General features: G+C 40.4%; 1 protein-coding gene across 1 annotated transcript; it reads left to right on the top strand.

The window, feature by feature from the left end:
• The first annotated feature begins 4,846 nt into the window (after positions 1-4,846).
• On the top strand, positions 4,847-19,504 carry SLC5A12 (solute carrier family 5 member 12). The gene is made up of 15 exons (XM_032188771.1): positions 4,847-5,203; positions 6,710-6,775; positions 8,224-8,275; positions 9,745-9,812; positions 10,863-11,017; positions 12,069-12,209; positions 13,281-13,410; positions 13,783-13,871; positions 14,350-14,462; positions 16,218-16,285; positions 16,635-16,721; positions 17,378-17,556; positions 17,653-17,756; positions 17,963-18,084; positions 19,343-19,504. Exons 1-15 carry the CDS (start codon positions 4,847-4,849, stop codon positions 19,502-19,504), a joined length of 1,893 nt encoding a protein of 630 aa, XP_032044662.1.
• The last annotated feature ends 2,152 nt before the right edge of the window (positions 19,505-21,656 follow it).

The following is a 21,656-nucleotide window of genomic DNA, read 5'->3' as shown; positions in this document are numbered from 1 at the left end:
AGCTAAGTTAGTTTAGGAGCTGTGATCTAAAGGGATATTGCAAATTGATGCACAAGAATGTCATGCAAAGTTTTGATCGTGGAGTTTGTTTTACTCAGTATAAACCCCCAATATAGTTGCATATATGCAATTCTACTAAGCAAAGCTGCCTCTTCCCACACAACACACTCCCCAACGTGGAACTATTTACTAGAAAAAGGTCTTGCAAGCTGGAATATGACTTAAAATTTTGAAGAATCTATGTAAAAATTAATATAAGGTTTCCAATATTACCAATACACTAAAAATCTATTTACAACGAAGCCATTATCTCCCTTTTCAGACTGATAAAGGGTTTACAGGTAGAGCTTGGTTTAATGGAAGAAAAAAGTCCACTACAGAAAAGTCTGAAAAATCAGCCCTACATGATGACATTTATTGAACAAATAAGACAAATACAACCAATTACTTACCCCACCCCCCAAAAGATGTCAAAATAGGTAACAAAAGCACTTAAAAGATCTCACTGAAATGAACAAAAGCACACAGCCTGAGACAGGACACAATTTCAAACAAATACCTGATGGAAAATACTCTCCTTTCATATGCTATCACCTGAGAAACACCACAACTTCGGGTAAAGGATGCTAACAACTTAAAATATAATGGTAAAACATAACTCTTCAGAAATTCTTCACCTTACACATTTCCAATGATTTCATATATTATACATTTTCTTCTCTGGACATCTCTTCTCTTCTCAAAAGCCTTGAAGTCCTGCCATCAGTAGACATCATTAGCAAGCAGCACTGAAGTCCATAAAAAGCATTTCTTGCAAGTAATCGCCCCCAGCTATCTGAAAATCTACCGACAAATCCGTCACAGTGAGAAAGTTTTTGGTGCTAATCACTTTTGAAATGCTAGTTAGTCATTAAGTTCTGTCAAATGCGGCCTTGAGGCGAGCGGTTTACACCCAATGTATGCTGTCAGTGGTTGTGCAATATGATGCCATCCCACGTGGATGGCATGTGGGCACCAAGCCTTGGCAGATGTCTCAGTTCAAACATGTTCTTTTTATATTAATATCTAACTGGCCTCATAGGCTAAAATGGATAGAAAGGACTTAGCAAATTCAAGCTCTGAAGGTTAATTTGCCAGAAAATAAGGAAATCCCATAATTATTATAACTATCCAAATATGAGCTATCACGAGACACTGCAGTCATTGAATTAATAGCAGGATTTTCCTCGTGCTTTAATGGAGTCTCTAAAGCAAAGCTTTTAAATGAAATAATTGCTAATAAATAATTGTGGCTAAGTGAATTTAATATGATGAAAGAATCTAACAAGTGCTTAAATATTATCAATCCAGACAGAAGAATCTAACAGATGCTTAGATATTATCAGTCTAAGTCTTCTCATACCTCTGCTCACAGAAAAAAGCCAAGACAGAGTTGGCTACAAAGGTGAATGCACTCGTGGCCTCGCTCCATTAACCTGTGCAGCAACAGGTTTTGACAACTGTGAGAATCGTATTGCAGAACCAGGATCTCCACGTTCCTGACACGTGTAATTCAGCCCTGGATGCCCATCCAGCTGCAAACAGCCTTGAGAGGAAAATCTAAATGCTCGAGTTGGATTTCTTGTTCAGTCTTTAGCAGAAGGGTTATATGGAAACTTGAAGGTATCAAGCTGCTTCCTTCGGCTGTCCTGGCTAAATTAAATTTCCATTTCACAGGGGTTTCCACAGGAAAAATATAAAACTATCATATTTTCCCAGGAAATACAATTTCAGTTATTCCCAGATGAGGATATCATCAAGAGAATAACAAGTGCTTTGGTACTGATTTAAAGGGATATATCTCCTTTAGAAATTGTATTTTTAAGCTCTCCTTTATTTAAACTGGAATGTAGTCTTTTCTGAACAATACCAATACAATACTGATATATGCTGAAAATATATCAGAGGGCTATAGCGTCCTAAACATACAGCTGACATTTCTAACTTGATTTCCAGTTTATTGTCCATTGACTTTTGCCTACTTCCTGTGCAGAACACTATCACTCCAAAATACTTTTCTTCTCAAAAGACTATTTAAAAAAAAAAACACAATTAAAAAACACAAATCAAAAGAGATCTCTGTAGGCCTACATTTATGCTAATAGGAATATTACTACTTGGAAAAGCTTCCTGGAATCAAACACAAATTCCTGTGTGCGGAGCCCGTATTAGCCAACAGGCAGCTTTATTTGTCATTGGGTGACAGCACAGTTGGCCCAACTGCTAATTAGCAGTACTTTTTAATGGCAAACAGACCATCTTAATAATGTTCTCAAGCCAGTAATAATGTGCTACAATATACTTCTTTTCCTAGAATAGATGTTATGGTGATCTTTCACTTACATTTGCTCTTATAACATGACTGGCACAGAAATCTCCTGACCCAGACTGCTGCTTTTTTATTACTATTTTCCATCCCAGGCCCTACAAACCACAGCTTTTCACCCTTTTCAACTTTAGACTGCTGCTGCCTTACTAAATGAAATGCAGTTTAGTGGCCCACTTTTAAGAGGAAATACCCACAAGTTCATTTCTTTACAGCTTTTCGTGAATTCACGTGTCATCGTTGTCGTCACTGAGCCGTGGTGCACAGGAAGAGGCACGCAGACACTCTCCTCACTTAGCCCTACATGCCTGCATCCATACCCCATTAAATCGGCCTCCTGCCAGCCTGGGTTGATGTTTGACCCCAGAACCTTGCCATTGTAATGGCATGGCTTTTACAATTGCCGAAAATATTTATTAACCAGGCTCTGTAGGTATGAATCAAAATCCCAAACCTGCAGCAAACGTCCATGCTCTTGCAGTTATACGGAGAGGAAGAAGAAGGAAAAAAAAAAAGCAGAAGAAAACCTGGCAAGTGAAAGTTAATGCTTTTTTGAAAGTGGACACACCTCAAGACATGTTCTGTACAAAAGAGAAATATTAACCAGTGATGGGGTACACTTAGATAAACAAATTACTGTAGGGCGGTCAGATGAGTTTACAGAGCACTACCTATAACGGCTCGCTTTGATTGAACACAAGTTGGTTTATTGCTCTCTCATCTGGTCCCTCCATCGTGCTAACTGCGGGTTCCAGCACACAAACAGTTGCTGTGGCAACAAACATGTCTTTAATTAATAGCCCAGCTTCCTCAATGGCCTGGATAGACCTCACAAATGTGTTCTTCACTTTTTAAGAACTTCTGGGATCTAAAAGTTTTTCAGTTATAGACGGAGCATTGCCTTTTGAGAAATATCTTTGCATGGTCTTTTTTGAACTCACGCTCTTCAGCAGCAACAGGCTTGGCCATCCCTCCCTTTATACTCAATCTTGCTGAAATTAACTGCAAAAAATGTCCATACTCTGCAGAACACACAGACAGAGGGGAAAGTCAGATCCAGCCACAGGCTGGATTTGCTTTGACTCTGCACCAGGAGCTGAGGGTGGCTGTCCGTGTACTTCTTCTCCTGAACAGATGGACAAGATCACGCAAAACATCAGCTCTGGATGCCTACTAACTCGCTGGGTACTACCAACACAGCAAGACCACCTCAGTTTATGGATAACTTAAGTAGGTGTGGTGGTGTGCATCCATCCCCAGCCAAGGCAAGGCTGAAAAGAAGGACTTGGGCTATTAAAGGCCACCTCAGGCTACTGCATCTCCTGTGAGCATCTCTACAATTGACCCTCCACCCTCACCCCAGGGCTATGACTGCACACACAGCCTCTTTCTACAAGAAGTCCATCCTTTGGGATGAGAAGTCATTGTCCACTTCGGAAAAACGTATTGCTGTGCTGTAGGCTGCGGCTGAATTAGTATTTACCTCCTTCAACAAACAAAAAAACACACTAGGAAAACCTAATTAATTGAATTCTAGAAGTTATGGCAAAGCTGTAGTTAAGAAGTGTTGATATTGTCTAAGCTGCTTCTCTTTGGCCCTGCAGGTCTGACCAAGCTGTCCATGGAAAAATGAAATCAGCACCTCTCACACAAACCCACATGAGCTATAAGTAAAACTGCTTTTAGTAGTCAACAGTGAAACTCAGGTGGTCAATGAAGGTCGTCCTCAAACACAGCACGGCCCCTTTCTGTCTGTGCTGGCTTTTCAGTACATTTTGGTTCTGCCATTGCTGGGGTAGCCAAACACATCAGGTCACCCAGCAAGTGGGCTATGGGGTTGAGGGAAGCGTTAGAGTTACTTTGCATCATTAAAAGCCTCCGGTTCTCCAGGGCAGAGCGTCCATCAAGGAACACACCTAAAACGCCAGAGGACAAGTGCGAACCCTATCGCTGATGCTCAAGTTTAGATTTTAACCATGTGAAGGAATTGCTGCTTCGAAAACAAACTCACCAGTAGGGTCATAGGTCTGTACAACGAGCTTTCCTTCATTTCCCTCTCCTTTATTTATTTTTTTATTGCTCTCATTTTATTATTTAAAAATGCTGAGAGGTCAGAAAAGAGTCAGATCAAGTCAATCTGTCAGGCTAATATTTAACCGTAAATTAAAACCTCGCAGATAAAAAGGGAGTGTAGTACAGGTTTCACAGCTACATCCCCCAGCCCAGCCTGCCAGAAACATCAGTAGCACTAGGGTCTAAGTGCATGCAGCACCTTCCCAACTCATCCCCAGCCTTTTTTTTTTTTTCCTTTCCTCATCAGAGGTGACTAGGATAAAAAAGTCCATAGCTGAATAGTCTGTTTATTATTTGTCGTTGATAAGCTGTAGATAAGCTACACCTTTGCTGCTAAGAGTAGATCTGCTCAGAGCACCAGCTGCAGTATATCAGATTCCTCTATCAGAGAATTGCCCAGCTGGTGCTATGTCGAACTTTATAGCTCCAGAAATTAACAAGTTTGTGGTTTGGGACTATGTTGTTTTTGCTCTACTATTTTTAGTATGTGCTAGCATTGGAGTCTTTTTTGCAATTAAAGGGAGAAAAAAGAAAACCTCCAAGGAGTTTTTGGTGGGCGGTAAGCAGATGTCCTATGGACCAATAGCTTTCTCTCTCACGTCCAGTTTCATGTCAGCAGTGACAGTGCTGGGGACACCCTCTGAAGTTTATCGCTACGGGGCAGCCTTCGTCCTTTTCTTTCTTTCGTATACCATTGTCATCATTTTTACTGCTGAGCTTTTTCTACCTGTATTTTACCAATCCGGCATTACAAGCACTTATGAGGTAAGTAAATATACGTATATAAATATATATTTTAAATGGCTTTTATTCCACTATAAATACAGCATGAGGAATATAGATATTTCTAGAGAACAATCCATGACAGAAGACTTTTTGCAATATTTTACAGAACAAATGTACTGATACCAGAATTATACTAAAAAACGGGTTGCATTATACAAACTAGTTAGTTACTGCATAACTTGAAGTCAGAAATTAAATTTGAAAATGCTTTTATATATTTGGGAACCCCTACAACCCTTTTAATAACCCGCTGTAGATTTTGCTGCTCACGTTTATGGAAAGTTTTGGCTGAGCAAGGATTGATTGAGCAAAGCCATGTTAGTTCAGAAGGAGCTTCTTGGTAACGGGAAGGCTGCCCTTGTTCTCTGTGCCCAAACCTTTCTGAGAAACTTCTGTCCTGTCAAACAGTTCTGCCAGGGTATTTGGGAGTATTTCAGTGACAGGCAGTAAAAAATAAAACTGACCATCTATTTCCACTACTAGATCTGACTGCATTTTCTAGCTGGTTTTGATGCAAGATCTGAGAATTACTTTTCCTTATCTGAACCACGGGAGGTGTCATGGCAATCACACTCCCTTGAAGCATACTGGAAAGATGGCTAATGAACTCCTGAATTAATTTTGGAAACAAGTCAAATTATATAAATAAGCTATTCATTTGTACAGCAAAGTGTGAGGCTTATTATGCAAGAGACAAAAGAGATTATCATGAACAAAATTAGTGAGAAACAGGCCGCTTTTAAAATATTATGCCTAGAGACGTGTACCCAGTGTCTGATGGGGAACGCACACGGGCAGGACCCAGGAAGAGACCCAGCCCACACAGGGCTGCCACATCTTTAGCAACGCAGACTTCATCTTTTAGTCAACTCTACATAGAGATGTTAGGTGGTGATTCTGGTTTCAAATCTGAGCTTTTGGAGCTAGAGCTCGCGTTTAAGTCGCATGATAGTAAGGAACACCTCACTACATCCCACAGGAGCCTGGAAGAACCTGACTTGTAGGTCATAGGCAGATTGGGCTTTATATTAAGACAAAGCAAATGACAAAGCCAGCTTAGCTTGGGGGCAGCAAAGGCCTCTACATTGCTGCTCCTCCATCTGCTCCACCACTCTTTTTGTCCTGTTTTAATTAGAGATGACCTTGAGTTTCCTCTTCCGACAGTCGGAATATACTTCCATTTCAAGTTTTAAGTTTATTTTTCATTGTAGCTCCTGGGCTTTTTCAGGTATTTCCAGTACAAACAGATACTGAATACTGCAGCCCAGCATATAATTTTCAACATTTTGTGAAGGAAGAGATTTCTGAAATGTAATTATCTCTATGTGTGATAGCAATTATGCTCTCCTGTTCATTACTCACAGCAGTAGAGTCAGTTGCCAGTAGTTTTACTTGCACAGCAAGCTGTTACTCAGGGAGAACAGAAGGTTAATAGCTGTGTCACAGATGCTACATGTGCAATTTACTGAAATTCCTCTTTCCTAGTATTTGGAGTTAAGATTTAACAAGATCGTCCGTCTCGCTGCAACACTGATCTACATCGTGCAGACGGTAAGAAGATATTGCCTCTTGGTTTGTGATAATTTCACTCAACATATTTATTTTGAAGTACTCATGTCAGACTGCACTTTTTTGTTTTTAATGAGATACTTTAATGAGCTTTCCTTTTTTTTTGTAGTTGGACTGTGAATGTTAAAACGAAAGGATAGTTGCTTTCCTACTTTCTTCTTCCTGCTTATGATTAAAAATGTCATTCTTTTTGTCTTTAACACTCAGATGTTCTCCTAAACTTGCACATCTTCTCAAATTCCTGGTCCCGCTGTTTCCCTGAAATCCCCCTCTGTCCAATAGAGTGACTTATGTCTTTCTTGAGAAACTAGATGAGCAGTATTAGGTGCACATAGTGCAACTGTTACCCATTTACAACACTGGGATGAGGCTATCCCAGTGCAAGGCTGCTGCATGCGGTACCTCCTGGGGGATGCCCAGATGGCTCCAGCCCTGTGATGGTCCCGGTGGCAACCCTTCGAGGAGGCAGCTGGGGTTTCCTCCCAGCCTCTGCCCAGGACAAGGGAGAGGCAGATGAGTTGGCAGAGCCTGCCCAGCTGCTCCAAGGCAGCAGGAGGGGTAGGGTCAGCCAAGCCCCGGTCCCAAAAGGCTTGATCCCAGCAACAGGTCTCAGGGTCGAAGCCCAACAGACCACAGGGCAGAAATCACTGCTCAGCATGTACAGACTTCCACATTTATAGACTGCTCTACGTTACCATACAGCTCTAACTAGACAGCCAGTCCACACTCCTGCATGTACAGATAAAATAAATCATAACGTTCCTGGCTGTTGGGCAGAGAGGCTGAGCGGAGACTAGCTTTACTTACCCCCAAAAACACTTGTGGAGCGACCCAAAACACCACTGTAAACATCACATAGCTTTTTTGCCCTTGGATATAAATGTTCAACAGGTTTCTCAAAATATTAATAATGCATTCAATGAAAACCTTTGGGACACCGAGTGATGTTTCTTTTTACTTCCAAGCCATTTTTATTAATTCTAGGACCTTTATCATTAGGTACAAACGCTCATTTGCTTTCAGATGGTTTCACTCTCAGTCTGTCAGAACATATACATGAAGGGCATCACATTAGCTACTTTGCAAGCAGCTGAACAAGGGAAGTTTTATTTCCCAAATCCAATACAAGCTACTCCCCCATCACTGTGTTTTACTCAGTCCTCCTCCCTGTATTTGATGAGAACATTTTGGACATCTACTCATCTTAGCAATGAATGAAGTAAGAAATACCAAGAAGGATAAATAGTCCCTCCATGAGAAAGGAGTTAAAACAAGCATTTTTATCTTGTAAAGATAGAAACAGAAAATAATACAAAATGATCTAAAAAAGCCTCTAGATCTGGTATTCTGCTCTAAGCCCCTTTCTAAATAGAAGCATTATCACTGATGACTCACATACACTTGTGTTTCATGAACTTTTTCTCCTTCAGATCCTTTACACAGGAATAGTGGTTTATGCTCCATCACTGGCTCTCAACCAAGGTGAGTTTCCATGCCTACATGGCTACCCCAAATAACCACACCACAAGCAGAGTAACTAAAGTGAGGAAAGTGGATAATAATCATCTAACAAGAAAGCTCTCAAAACTTCTGTAGCAAGGTTTTTGCCTGCACCTAGAAGCTCTCAGTTTCGGACTCACGAGGCCCCTCTCACACCAGTAAAGTAGACTGTGCCCAACATTTGCTGCTCTGTTCTGCTCTGCACTTAGTAACAACGCAAAGAAGTTAGCGATGAGCAATTTCTCAACATCCTGACAAAGTTCACAGTACAAGCTGACGATCCAAGACCGTATTCTGTACTTTGATTCCTCCGTTCCCTGTCTCCCTGTGCTGCTATTACTGTTAGTACCTAAGGCACAAAGCTGAGATTCTTCTGTCTCAAGGTGTTTGCAATTGCACAGCTGCGTGTAGAGATGTGGGAGAGTAAGGCATCTTACCAGTCATTAAAGCAGCTGGGAGCAGTTTCATTTAGGGATGATACTGAGTTAATGCCCCTATGGATGCTGAGGGAATTTTTTCTGGCAGGGATGTAATCTTTCAGGCAAGATGAAAGTCGAGCTCCTGGAGGTAATGGTTATGTTGAAAGATCCTACTGCATTTTTGACACGATGCCAAAATTTGAACTCTCATTCTGATTCCCATGGGCCTAAGCCCATTCCTTGTAGCTGGACGCTATGCTGCTGTTCACATACTTCTTTCGTTCATCTTGAAAACCAGGCATACAGCATCCATCACCATAGAAAGGATTAGTGAATTTACCATCACAGAGCACAGGGAACCACTCGAGCCTAACTCCTGGCATACCTGATTTAATTAAGATTGATTTGGAAGAGATTAGGAGGCTCTTTGCATTGTTCATCATCCAAGTTGCATTTGATTTGTCTGATACCACCTTTCACATGCCATCGTGTTTCCTCCCTCTAGAGCTCAGCTGTATGTAATGCGACAGATGTGAGTCGCTGAAGTTCATGTTCATTATTAGGTCATACTCATCTTCTTACTAACAGAACCTTTATAAGTAGATGTGCTCTCACAAACTGTGCCTGATGGGAGATATTTCATTATAACCCAACTGAAATTTGTACATCTTTTATATAGAAACTTTGTGAAGTGAAATGTACTTGCAAAATACTATGCATTAAAACAATTCATCAGCAGTATGGTTTAGCACCGAGCTATTCCTAATCACAGAGAATAGATTATTTTTTTTGCTTTTATTCTTATGCATTACTTTTGCACACTTGAAAGCTAACTTGCAAGAAAACAACAATGCAAAGCAGTGTCTAGTAGGGTTAAGAAACCTGAACAATCCAGCAAAGCTCCTAACAGACACCAAGATGAAAAATTATTTAAGTTCATCCTTCCACGGTTAAAGGATCACAGCTTTTCTGTTACCATCCAGATAGCCTACCCCCATTTTGCTAACCAGTTGTTTTTCTTTGGCTTTGCAGTCACTGGATTTGATCTCTGGGGTTCCGTTGTTGCGACAGGAATTGTCTGCACTTTCTATTGCACTCTGGTATGTAACATGCACAACCAAACAGCTTAGATACAGATTTTTAATTGAACCATCCTTAATTCAACATGATAGCCTATAACAGAGGTAAGGTTTCTAAACATGGTCTGTTTGTTTCAAGTACTAGAACATGAGAGAAATTTCTTTCAGACTGTGGTATGAATAAGTCTATTTGGAGGGGAAAAAATCTCTCAAATACTCCGCTACATGTCTCAAGGTTTAAGTCAGAGTGCAGATAAGGAAGTGATAACCTTCCCTTACCATACTATATCTTTTGAGGTGTTTCACTTATCTTTTACAAGTTACAGACTGAAAAACACCTTAATGAAAAATGTGCCTCTGGCTTCACCCCAGATCAAGTGCAGAGTGATAAAACCTAGGAAGGATGGCCAACAGGTCATGGAGAGAGCTTTGCTTCTGAGAGGAAGCACTGTGAGACTTTGGGTAACAAAAACAAGATAAACACTGCAGTGGAAGTGGCAGAGCACTTAGGCTCAGGATACATGCAATTTCTAGTTGTCATGACATTACTACCACTGATGAAGTTTGTCGGTATTTCAACCCATGCTGGAAATACTACTTATGCTGCTTTAGCACAGATTTGATAAAATATGAAAGTATCTACAAAAGAAAGCTGAGCTGCAAACATTCTGGGGGGTATTCTGTGTCATTAGTCTAATTGTGGACCACTGGGCTTTAAGAAGTATAAAGAGTGCTACGGGAAGTACAACCATCAGCCAAGTTGTACTCCCTAAGCTTGTACCACACCATGATGTGTTCTTCAAATACATATTAAGAAGGCAGAAAAAAAAAACAACATTTAACTGGAGGTCAGATATTCTCATATGATTCTGGGCAAGCCATTTAGGCTCCGTCTCATCATTTGATCTGCAGAAATACAACTTTTGTGGGAGGATATAAAGGAAGTTTAAGAAAAGGTCTGATTTGCTGGATAGTAGTCCATGAGCTCCTCAAATAAGGTGTACTTTTACTTGCCGCTATGTTTGAGAGACAAGAAAGAAGATGAGAACATACAGTTTCTGTTTGTTTCAGGGAGGATTAAAAGCTGTTGTCTGGACTGATGCATTTCAAATGGTGGTTATGGTGCTTGGCTTCGTGACGGTCTTGATTCGAGGAACTATTCTGAGCGGTGGATCGACCAAGGTCTGGGAAGATGCCTATGAAGGATCACGACTAAGCATATTTGAGTAAGAAACAATGGTTCAAACCTTTTATTTTTGTACCCTTGGCATATAGAAACCCTATTCTGACCAAGGCACAAATACTCTACCATGCTATAGTTACCTACTAACAGGCAACCATCTCAGAAAAGCCTAGTCCTTATTTCTTCAGTTCTTGGGAACGTAGTTGACCTCCAAGGAGAGAGAAATTCCTCTTTCCATTACGTACTCTGAAGAAATGAAAGCTCTGCTGAACTCAAAGGAAGCTCCAGCATTTTTCTCTGTGTAGTTACAAACCTACCCAATTAATCCTTCCAGTCATATACATCTGCCATTTTCTGTTCATAGAAAAGGCACTTTATCTGACGTACACTCACCACAGCAGTTAGAAATGGGGAACCAAGGCACTCGGATAGCAAACTTCCCTTCATTTTGCTGTTTGGGGCATTGACTGAAAAGTTCATTGATCAAGGCAAGTCACTGACAGAAAATAGCAGCAAGGTCAAATGTTATCTGCAACACGTATTAACAGAATTGCAAAGAAGACAGATGTAAGACAGAAAGATGTTCTTGTAATGGTTAGAATTGCTGAGTAATGAAATTTCATTGTTAAAAAAAAAGATAACACTGCAGCTGAAGCAATATCTTTTAAAGAAAATGATACTTCAGGATGATGTAACTAAAAGTTTGGAGCATTTTTAAGAGTTTAGTGTATGACTTTATTGCTTGCTGATAATGGGGTCCCAGGCAGGATGGTTTGCCGGTTGTTTGGTGTAACACGCAGATCTGAAATTTCAACATAAACCTTCTAGAGGTTATTTATTTCTTAGTCCTGACTCGATCTACATAATATATATTTATCCTGACTTGACACTATTATGTTCCAATATAAAAAAAAAAGCCCTCCAAACCTAAACCAAAACACATCAGATACTATCTGTACTGCCAAACAGCATTATCAGTGCAGTACTTCTGATTCAGATGATTGATTGGTTAAGATATGCCTGGAAGATCATCTACCTCTTGCTGAATGAAACTCTGTCACAGTAAGTGAACTGCTTCTCTTTTTCTTTTCTAGCTTTGACGTAGATCCTTTAAGACGACATACCTTTTGGACAATTGTTGTTGGCGGAGCATTTACATGGCTGGGGCTCTATGGAGTTAATCAGTCCACAATACAGAGATGCATTTCTTGCAAATCTGAGAAGCACGCTAAGGTGTAAGTTGCCTATCTTTAACCTATCCTAGCAATCAAGCATACTGACAGACATGGAATTATACCAACAGTTTGTCTAAATAAATATTGGAACAATGTTGGGTGGTAGTTAGCCAACTTTGGCCTATCAGTCTTTTCCCTCTGGTCCTAAACTACATAAATACATTAAGAAATTAAAGTAGGTAAGCTAAATTTGCAGTTCATTTATCTGGTGTCAAGCTGCCAAATTCATCTTCAGCTGCAGAGTTTGGATAAGACACCCAAAGAAGTACTGGCTGTATCTTTTTTGGAAAAACATTCTTTCAGGAATTCTATCCATATTGTATTTTACTGATATTGGTTAATCAGTTAATGGAGTATGATAGAACAAGGCATCGTCTAAATAAAATGGGATCATGAATGATTAAAAGTATAAAACATACATTTAAAAACAACAACAACAAACAAAAAAACAATAGAATTATTGGAGAATAGTGAAGCCTATTGGAGAATAGTGAAAGTCCCAGCAGCATAGCTCTGAACTGGAATTGGCCCTAACCAGGGACCTTATGAAAGGTGATGACCAAACACAATGAAGGCTGTATAATACCTGGCAGCTCCCTGGAACTACATGATTACTGAACCACAGTCACACAACCTCCCCAGCAGATGCTACCATTCATGTCCATTTCCCTGACTAAAAAAGAAAAGCACGTTGCTTCACACGGTAGCATCACAACCACAATGGAATCCATGCAAATTAAAATTCTGTACATCTTAAAGGGAGAAGAGCAACAGCTCCAAGCAGACAAAAATCTTCTCATACAGGTGAGGAGGCTGCCCCAGGGTCTGGTACAGCCTGTGCTGCATAGAACAGTTACTGGCTTTCCATGAATCTCTTCCAACAGTACATCATGACCTAGAGCATGTATTTTTGCTGCATAGCAAGAACAGCCTGCGTTTTTCTTTCTTTTTTTTTTTTTTTTTGTAGTACAGTTAGCTTTGATCAAGGTGTCTCAAAAAATTATGAATAATTAACATGTAACAGTTTCCTATATTTATCTTGTGTTAAATAGAACTTCTCTTCTGTTCTAGGGCACTTTACCTGAATTTACTGGGACTTTGGATAGTCCTGGTGTGTGCAGTATTTTGTGGTTTAGTGATGTACTCTCACTACAAGAATTGTGACCCTTGGACTGCTGGTTTCATTTCAGCTCCTGATCAGGTACAGATATTTATAATAATTATTTCTAAAATTATTATTATTATTATAAGATTATTATACTTTGGAGCTGCTTTGGGCACAGATATTGCATGAATAAAGACCATTTAGATTTTGTGGGATGCTTTGTGTCACTCTGCAGGCACTGAGGTGATTGCTGAATCAGGGCTAGTATCCATATATTCTAACACTCCTGCAGTACTAATCTGATGGAGTGTTTTTGCTACACAATTGAGGCTTTTCTCAAAATCTGACATGACTTGTTAGCTGGAACAAAACCAGAATTAAGCAGCGTGATCAGAAGCAGCTACTTCCTGTTACCCAGGAAAATCTTAACTGATTTCTGATGTTGGTCTTCTGTGTCTTCTGCCCCAGCTCATGCCATATTTTGTTATGGACATCTTTTCCTCGATGCCAGGAGTTCCAGGACTATTTGTTGCTTGTGCATTCAGTGGAACGCTGAGGTATGAAGTGACATTTTAGCTACACACCACTGATTCCTTGAGGACACAGAACGGGGCCAAAACAAGAAGCACTATGTAATACACAGCTGTTTTTCTTAGCACATTGTGGAAAGAAGCCGTAGCACTCTGCCAAGTTGTATTATATTATACCAAAGTTTTGCTCTGTATCTCCAATACGTCTTTTATCTCAAATATGTTTTAGAATAATGTGACCAACACAAAGAAAAGTGTATGGTAAAGCTGAGGAAATGCTTGTTCTCTTCATAAAAGAGCTCAGCTAACTGAAATAACTGAAAACCCGAGAGCCATAGTATCATAGTTAGGAAGAGAAAGCTTTTCATCAAGGCGATCTGTACATGAAGCAGACTAGGAAGAGTACATTTTATACTATTAATGCTGAGAAAGAAGCGGCATTTCTCTATAAATACAACTTCATTTCAGCTTTGCATTTACTTAACATACTTGTTCTCTCCTACAGCACAGTGGCGGCAAGCATCAACGCTTTAGCAACTGTTACCTTTGAAGACTTGGTCAAGCAGTGTTTGCCAAACCTCTCTGAGAAGAAGAGCACATGGATCAGCAAAGGCTTATGTAGGTAGCCCAAGTGGAATCTATCTGTTTAAAGGCAAAGGTCTCTGTCCCTCCCAATTGCTATTATTACAGGAAAGAATAGTGCAGAATTTTATATACTCTGGCAAGAAGCTTTATTGCCTTAAGGCTTTCTACTTGGTCTATAGCAAAAGAAAGGCTTATATAGAGAGTAATCAGCCTACCTATGATCTCTTCTACCCCCTGGAGAAGCTTCTTCCTCCTTCTCACATCTCTGTTAACCACAGAACGAGTCAGAGATGAAGCTTTTAACTTTAGTTACTTATCTGAGGAACTTAAGTTGAATACCAAGAAGTTATACTTCTAGTAACTGTGCATCACAATATGGTCTACTAACATCTGAACAACCACATCACTGAGCTGTGATGTCTCCGTCATGTGAATTGAGGAAGTTTGCCAGTGAACACATGCAGTACCTACAGAATTGTGCTCCCTTCCTTGCAGTAAAATTAAGGACTGCATTGCTAGAACAACTTTTGAACTATAAAGCTAAAGATACTTCAGTTAGTCTATAGTTCGAGGGCTAAAAATGAAGAAAGGTAGGAACAAAGAAGCCCATTGCTAACTTGCAGAAGCTTGCACGTTTTTTCACATAGGATAATGAAACTGTACTCCAAAGCAAAGAACACCGAGCAGTCGTGCAATTAGCGAGGGGCAGTGCCTGTACTGACCACTTCAGAAATCCATTTCTGCTTCCAACCCCACCTTATCCTTTAAGCCTTTATCAGTCTAATGCTTTATGAAAATTTAGCACGTTCTGTACCATATCACATGGTACAGAAGCAAATACAGGCTAGCATCAACAATGGCAAAGCACAATCTTTTTGAAAATTTCATTTTTTTATGTACTTAAGATACTAGAGAAGATTCTGGAAACTCCTTTACAACACAGAAAGAGTGCAATTACCACATTGCCCTATAGCAGTATTACTGAAAATTATTACTGCATAGTAAGAAGCACAGTAAGACCTTTCCGTTCAAATTTAGAGAAACATAGGTTTTCAATTTTTTTCAGAAGAAAATGAACATGTGAAAATGAAAAGAAAAACTGTCAAAACCAAGTCCAAAGTGGTTTGAATTTCTAAGATAAGTTTTAGAAGCACTGCAGTAATGTCATAATCCTTTTATAAGTATTGTATTAGCATTACAACCCACTACTGGAATTTGATAACATCACAGAAGAGCAAAACCAATACTCTGTCTCCATAACCACACCAACATTTTGTTCCAGATTTACCACTTACTTTTTAGCTTTTACAGTTAGTACAGTTAGGACCATTTTTACATCCAGTAACAAAAGTTTGCTAGCACATAAGAAATTCTGTTGTTGAATCTTGACTCAAGACTTCTACAACAGAGTTGTCTACTACAAGGTTAAAACAGGTGTAAAATGAAAAAAAAAAAAAGCTATTTAGTTTATCATTGCTCAATTCAATCATTAGATCATTAAAAAATATTATTTAAAGGCAATAGCAACTGAAACATTTCTACAAGAGATATAACTTCTACTGCAATTCCACTGCTAGATTCTACTTCATAAGTACAAACAAACAAACCCCATCAGGCAACAAAACCAACATAACTTCACAGTGCTGAGTGCTTAATGGTCTGCTTTACATATCAAAACCCATACTGCAAATTCCTCCATGCTGCCTGGTCACTTATGACACTACATCAATTACAAATGGACTGCACTATGAACCAGCACTGACAATCATTCTGCTTGATCTTTTCCAGGTATATTATATGGCGCCTTGTGCACTTCAATGGCTGCAGCAGCATCACTGCTGGGAGGAATTGTGCAGGTATCCAGATCTTTAGAAATGCAACAAACTGAACACTAACAAACTGAAATGTAATGAACTGAACCAGTAATGCTGACATCCCTGGGGCCTGCTAGCTTACCTGAACAATGTCTGTGGACACTTATTAATTCCTCATCTGCTAAGAGAAATAATTAAGAAAAAAAGAATCATAAAAAATCTCTTGCTACTTACTCATTGCCAAGAAGTTGATATTGATTGCAGTTCTTTCATGGTGTGTCAAAGTTACTGTTTGTCCTTTCTCCCTCACTGAAACTTGCAGATGGCAATCAGAATTGCTTAAGCTCCCCCAGCTGTTCCTTAGGTTTATGTCTCTTCTCTACGTCCACAGGCTGCACTCTCCATTCACGGGATGTGTGGGGGTCCTATGCTGGGATTATTTACCCTGGGAATTATCTTTCCTTGTGTTAACTGGAAGGTAAGAAAAAAATTCCTTATTAACTAAAAGAACACAAAAAACACCTCAGTGTATTTTGGTTAAGACCCCACCATGAAAATTATTTTGTGGATTTAGACGTGGATTTAGAGTCCAAAAGCTGGCCATCAGACTTAGAGCCTGAGAACTGTTTAGAAACCCCTTCTCACTGTCTGCATGTATCCAGTTTGAATTTAACTCTACCTAACTGTGGAATAATTAGATCAGCATTTGACTTTTTTTTTTTTTTTAATTAAATATTTTAATTTCTTCTCTTTTATATAAAAAAAAATCAACATAACACATGCCCCCCCCCCCCCACCCTCAAACCCATATCCACCTTGGGAAGTGCAGAATGACTTCAGTCACTCTGCCTTCACTAACTCAGGTTTTAATTCAGGTAAAGCATAGCATGAGCTCTTTTCACACAGCCCCACGGGTGGTCCCACCACATTTACCTGGCAGTAAGACTCTACTCTGTCACTGTAGTTTTGATCACCACCATTTTGCTGCAGCTCTCCTACCTAGAGGAGGTGTTTGACACCTCGGCCAGGAGAGCGCCCAGATGATATATGCTGACAGGGAAACCACAAACATTTGCTGAGATGTGCTTCCCATGCACTCCCTATCTCTGACTGTTCCTTTCTCTCCCTGCCAAGGGCGCTATCGTTGGCCTCCTAACCGGGATCACCTTGGCCTTCTGGGCTGGCATCGGCTCCTTCATTTATCCCGCGCCGGCCACCAAGACCCTTCCCCTGGAGCTGTCGACTCTCAACTGCACCCTGGCGAATGCTACGAGCCTGCTGACCACAGTGGCCCCCACAGCAGCCGCCAACAGGTATTTCCCCATCACCATGGGCTCAGCCCAGCACGAGCACGCCTCATGGCAGCAGCCATTACAAGCGGCTTTTCTCTCTCTGTCATGTCTCCTCAGGCCGCTGCTGGCAGACACTTGGTACTCGCTGTCCTACCTCTACTTCAGTGCCATCGGCTGCCTGGGCTGTGCCATCGCAGGGCTGCTGATCAGCTTTCTAACAGGTTGGTGTTTTAGAAAAACAAAGCCCTGTTATACAAGAACCCAGCTCTGAGGCTGAAGAGCGGCAGGGGAGCCCTGTGAGCAGCTCGCGAAGCGCAGCCTGAGGGGAGCGTGGCTGCTGCGGGCCCACCTCACAGGCTGGGGCACCCAGAGCTCACACCCAGCTTTCTGCAGCCGTACCTTCAACTTCCCTATCCCCTCCTTTCAGGCCCTACCAGAGGAGAAGACATCCCCCCGGTGCTAATTAAGCCCATCTGCAACCTGTTTTGCTTTTGGTCCGAAAGGCTCAAGACGCTGCTGTGGTGCGGCGTGCGGCACGACAGCCAGGACGTGAGTACTCGCGCAGAGCTGAGGAGCCAGTGGTGGCCGCCCGCTACGGTCACGGCAGGGGTGACTGCGTGACTGGAAGTGAGACGAGCCAAACCCAGCCTCAGCTCCAGCCAGCAATAGGTTACTTATTTCCCCATGGGTGGACAGGGCTGACCTGCCCCTCAGGTGACCGAGCAGGGACGAAGCCGCACTTTACACCCTAGGGAGGGGTTCACCCAGCTGCTGCCTCCTCCCACCGAGTACAGGAAGAAAAATTTTAGCACTCACGTGGCCATGGAGCTCTCCCGCTGCCATCGTAGTCTCCAAAGCTAGCAGAGCTGCTCCATGCTCCTGGCCAGCTCATCACGCAGAGAGGCAACTGCAGGCACCTGGGGGAGATACTGGCTCCTCCCCAGGTGTCATTAGGGAGAAGCACCCTGTTTTCTTGTGCTATCGCAACATTTTGCATGAAAACAACATTGCTCCTTCTTGGCAAAATCTGCTAGGCTCAGAAATACAAGTCATGTACAGAGACATCTACGAGTATCTCAAAATCTTGAAAGTAATCTTTAGCCTGCAAGGCTCACAGTATTTGGCAATAAAGTCCCTCCCCGCTCAGCTTGCATCAAGTTTGACGCTACATTTGATGGTCTAATTTGGAGAACAGCTGTGGCTCTAGATTTACTTCAGCTGTTTGACTTGGCTTTAAGGTGTTCAAATGAGACTTTCTACAGAGAAATAAATCCCCATGTTAATAAAAGCAGAAAAAAAAAGTCACACATGTATATATCCCCTTGTATTTGCTTAAAATATAGAATAACAACATTAATTAAGTAGTTGCCGTGTGAAACCACTGAGGCAAGTGTAGGCCAGACAAATAGACAGACCACTAAAATGCAGATAAATATGCTAATGAAAAACTAAATTTCAGTGATTGGTAACACACCAAAAACATATTTCAAGACTTGTACATCAACAGAGGAGTTCTGTTTCTGTGGCTTTTATTTGTTGCTTTTATTAGAGATTTTCCATGGGGAAACGAGAAAAATCAGTGACTGTTGGGGGGGGATAGGGTGTGAGTGTGGGGAGACAGGACACTAAACAGCACACATTAGTGGGTCTGACAGTCATTTTAAGTAGCGAAGCACTTGAATCTGCAGGGAAATGTAGGAAAAAACATTTCACCATGTAACGTGATACCCTCTAAGCAACACACACACACAAAAAGCAGTTTTTTGCACTCTTCAAACTACTAAAGTATTTTTCTTCTTTTTTTCAGGTGGACTGTGAAAAAAATCTACCTACAGTTACTACAAATAAAACTGGAACAGAAGATATCACCTTCAAGAACAGTGTCAATGAAGAAAAAAGAAACCAATTACCTGGTTATAATCCTGAGGAAAAATCCTATACTAATATGAACAGAGAATCTCGTCTCTAGAAGTGGAGGAACAAGGGACATTTAATCAAACTTTATTTCTCCAGCTTCAGAAATGAAGAGCTCTTTATATTGCATTTACCAGCTTTTAGATGACCAAGAGAGAACAATTGCTCTCTATAGCAATAAAGGCCAGATTTTTATGAATTTCATGACAGAACTGGGAAATCATAAAACAATAGGGTTTTGGAAGCACTGCTATTTCAGAAGAAATGTTTCATGAATCTTTTCATGGAAACTCCTACTAGGAAGTAGCTGCGATACGTCTATACCACATTCTCTGTTCAGTAACTAGTCATTGAAGGGAAACGTGCAAAGGTGAACTTGTGATAAAACAAGCAAGCCTTCAGATAAGCTTCTAGGGTCTCTCACTAAGGTGAGACTGTGAACTGCCCTCTGATGGAGGGCATGCTCTCTCCACAGCTGATGGAGAGAGCTCAGGGGAAAGGATGGAGGTTAAGCTGAGCTAGAATGTGCCTATTCTTAGGTATTACAAAAAGCCTCCTCACAGGAACGTTGTATAGACCAGACTGGTCTTTTGTTGACTGAGTTAATCGTGCTTGCTTCCTCTGTGGAACAAATATGTCTTTATAATGTCTTATTCAAAGCTATAGAAGAGGGTAACAGATTTTACTTCAAATCCAGGATTGTTCTTTATCCATATTAGTCTTGGAAAGACATCCTTTCAGCTTGAAAAGATTATCTTCAGGCTTTTTGTTTGGTTGAATGTTTGTGTATTTTTTTTTTTTTTTAAGCTGCAGAATCCATTTACTAACTGTATGCAATAAAGAAAATAAACCCACATTTTATGTCTCCTCATTGAGAATCCATGAATCCATGTTGAATTTTTATTAAAAAGGCACATGATTAGGTGAAATAATTTCTGCAGTAGAATGTCTTGCAAGAATGTACCTAGTCCACTAGGTTGTGAATCAAACTCAGCAGACTACCTCTTACCTGGATAAACTTATGGATGTTTTTTTTTTTTTGAATCCACCATTAAATGAAAAAGATGGAAAATATCAAAGTCAACTCAGTCACTTACAGACTCAGCTGATACTTAGCTCACGTTTCTCTGAAGAAGCCAGTTCTTGTTTTTGTTCAATCAGGGACCATCTTTATGATGAAGATATGGTCCTACCTGGTCCTCCAAATTACATCCCATGTGTATTCATGCCCTACCTCTGGGAACAGTCCCAGGATACTCAATTAGAAGACAAAAATAACAGTTTCTAAGTGACACTGTCTTGCTTGTGGGAGACACTTGGTCAACAAACTGAGAGTTAAGTCAATATTTGCGTTACTCCCTTTCACACCACTTTTATAATCTCATAAAAGCTTACAGCTGAATCTGGCTGGCAGCCTGTTGTCTCACGTGGCATGCTTTCTGTTCCTGCTTCTATCCTTGATACAGTTAGCAAGACAGATCAAAACTTAGTGAACACTACTGCTATATCTTTTATATCTCATGGCCAAAAAGAAGTGAGAACTCTATTCTCTCAGAATACCTTTGCAGAAATATGCTGAAAAATCTATCTTTAATGCTGTATTTCTGTACTAGGTTTGTTTCAACTAAAGTTGCACATTGAGCCCAAATGTGTTTTGTATTTGTAAAGGGGTCAGACAATCTACAGGTTATTGCTAAATTCAGCATGTAGCCTGACATTTGATGGCTAAAATTGTTAATCAGCTGTTCAATACTCAGTCTTCTACTAAGATTTAAGGCTAAATTGGAATTCAGAAAAAATTACCATTCTGATTAAATATTCACTGTTGATTACAGCTGTCTTATCTTCTCTCTTGCTTTATGTCCTGAGCCATTGATCTTTCCAGAGTAGAGCTAGCCTGTGCAGCTGAGTGGGAAAGAAAAAGAGATTAAGAAACTAGAAACATGTCAATTCAAACAGCAGCTTAAATTTAAGAAATTATTAGTCATTAGTGAAAGCAGTAGACCATAAGTGACTGAAAATTTGAAAAGCGAGTCTAAAGGTACCCTGAAACCACAGTATTTGTTCAATGTTTAACAAGTGTCTGAGTGAAGTTTAACCCTAAAATTATTTCCTTACAATGTATGACTTGAAGGCATATGAATGCTCACTATTAGAGTGTATATTTTTTTCATAACTTTGAGTACTTATAATAATGAAGCCCAGTC

Source organism: Aythya fuligula, chromosome 5 (assembly GCF_009819795.1).
Source record: "Aythya fuligula isolate bAytFul2 chromosome 5, bAytFul2.pri, whole genome shotgun sequence".
Classification (NCBI taxonomy): domain Eukaryota; kingdom Metazoa; phylum Chordata; class Aves; order Anseriformes; family Anatidae; genus Aythya; species Aythya fuligula.
Note: the sequence above shows the minus strand (reverse complement) of the source record. Positions and strands in the feature narration are given on the sequence as shown.

What these genes read in the sequence shown, in the direction of transcription:
- SLC5A12 (XM_032188771.1), top strand. Translation starts at nt 4,847, where the DNA reads ATGTCGAACTTTATAGCTCCAGAAATTAACAAGTTTGTGGTTTGGGAC. An exon ending in GCATTACAAGCACTTATGAG is followed by an intron (nt 5,204 to 6,709) that starts GTAAGTAAATAT and finishes CCTCTTTCCTAG; the next exon opens with TATTTGGAGTTAAGATTTAA. An exon ending in ATCACTGGCTCTCAACCAAG is followed by an intron (nt 8,276 to 9,744) that starts GTGAGTTTCCAT and finishes TTGGCTTTGCAG; the next exon opens with TCACTGGATTTGATCTCTGG.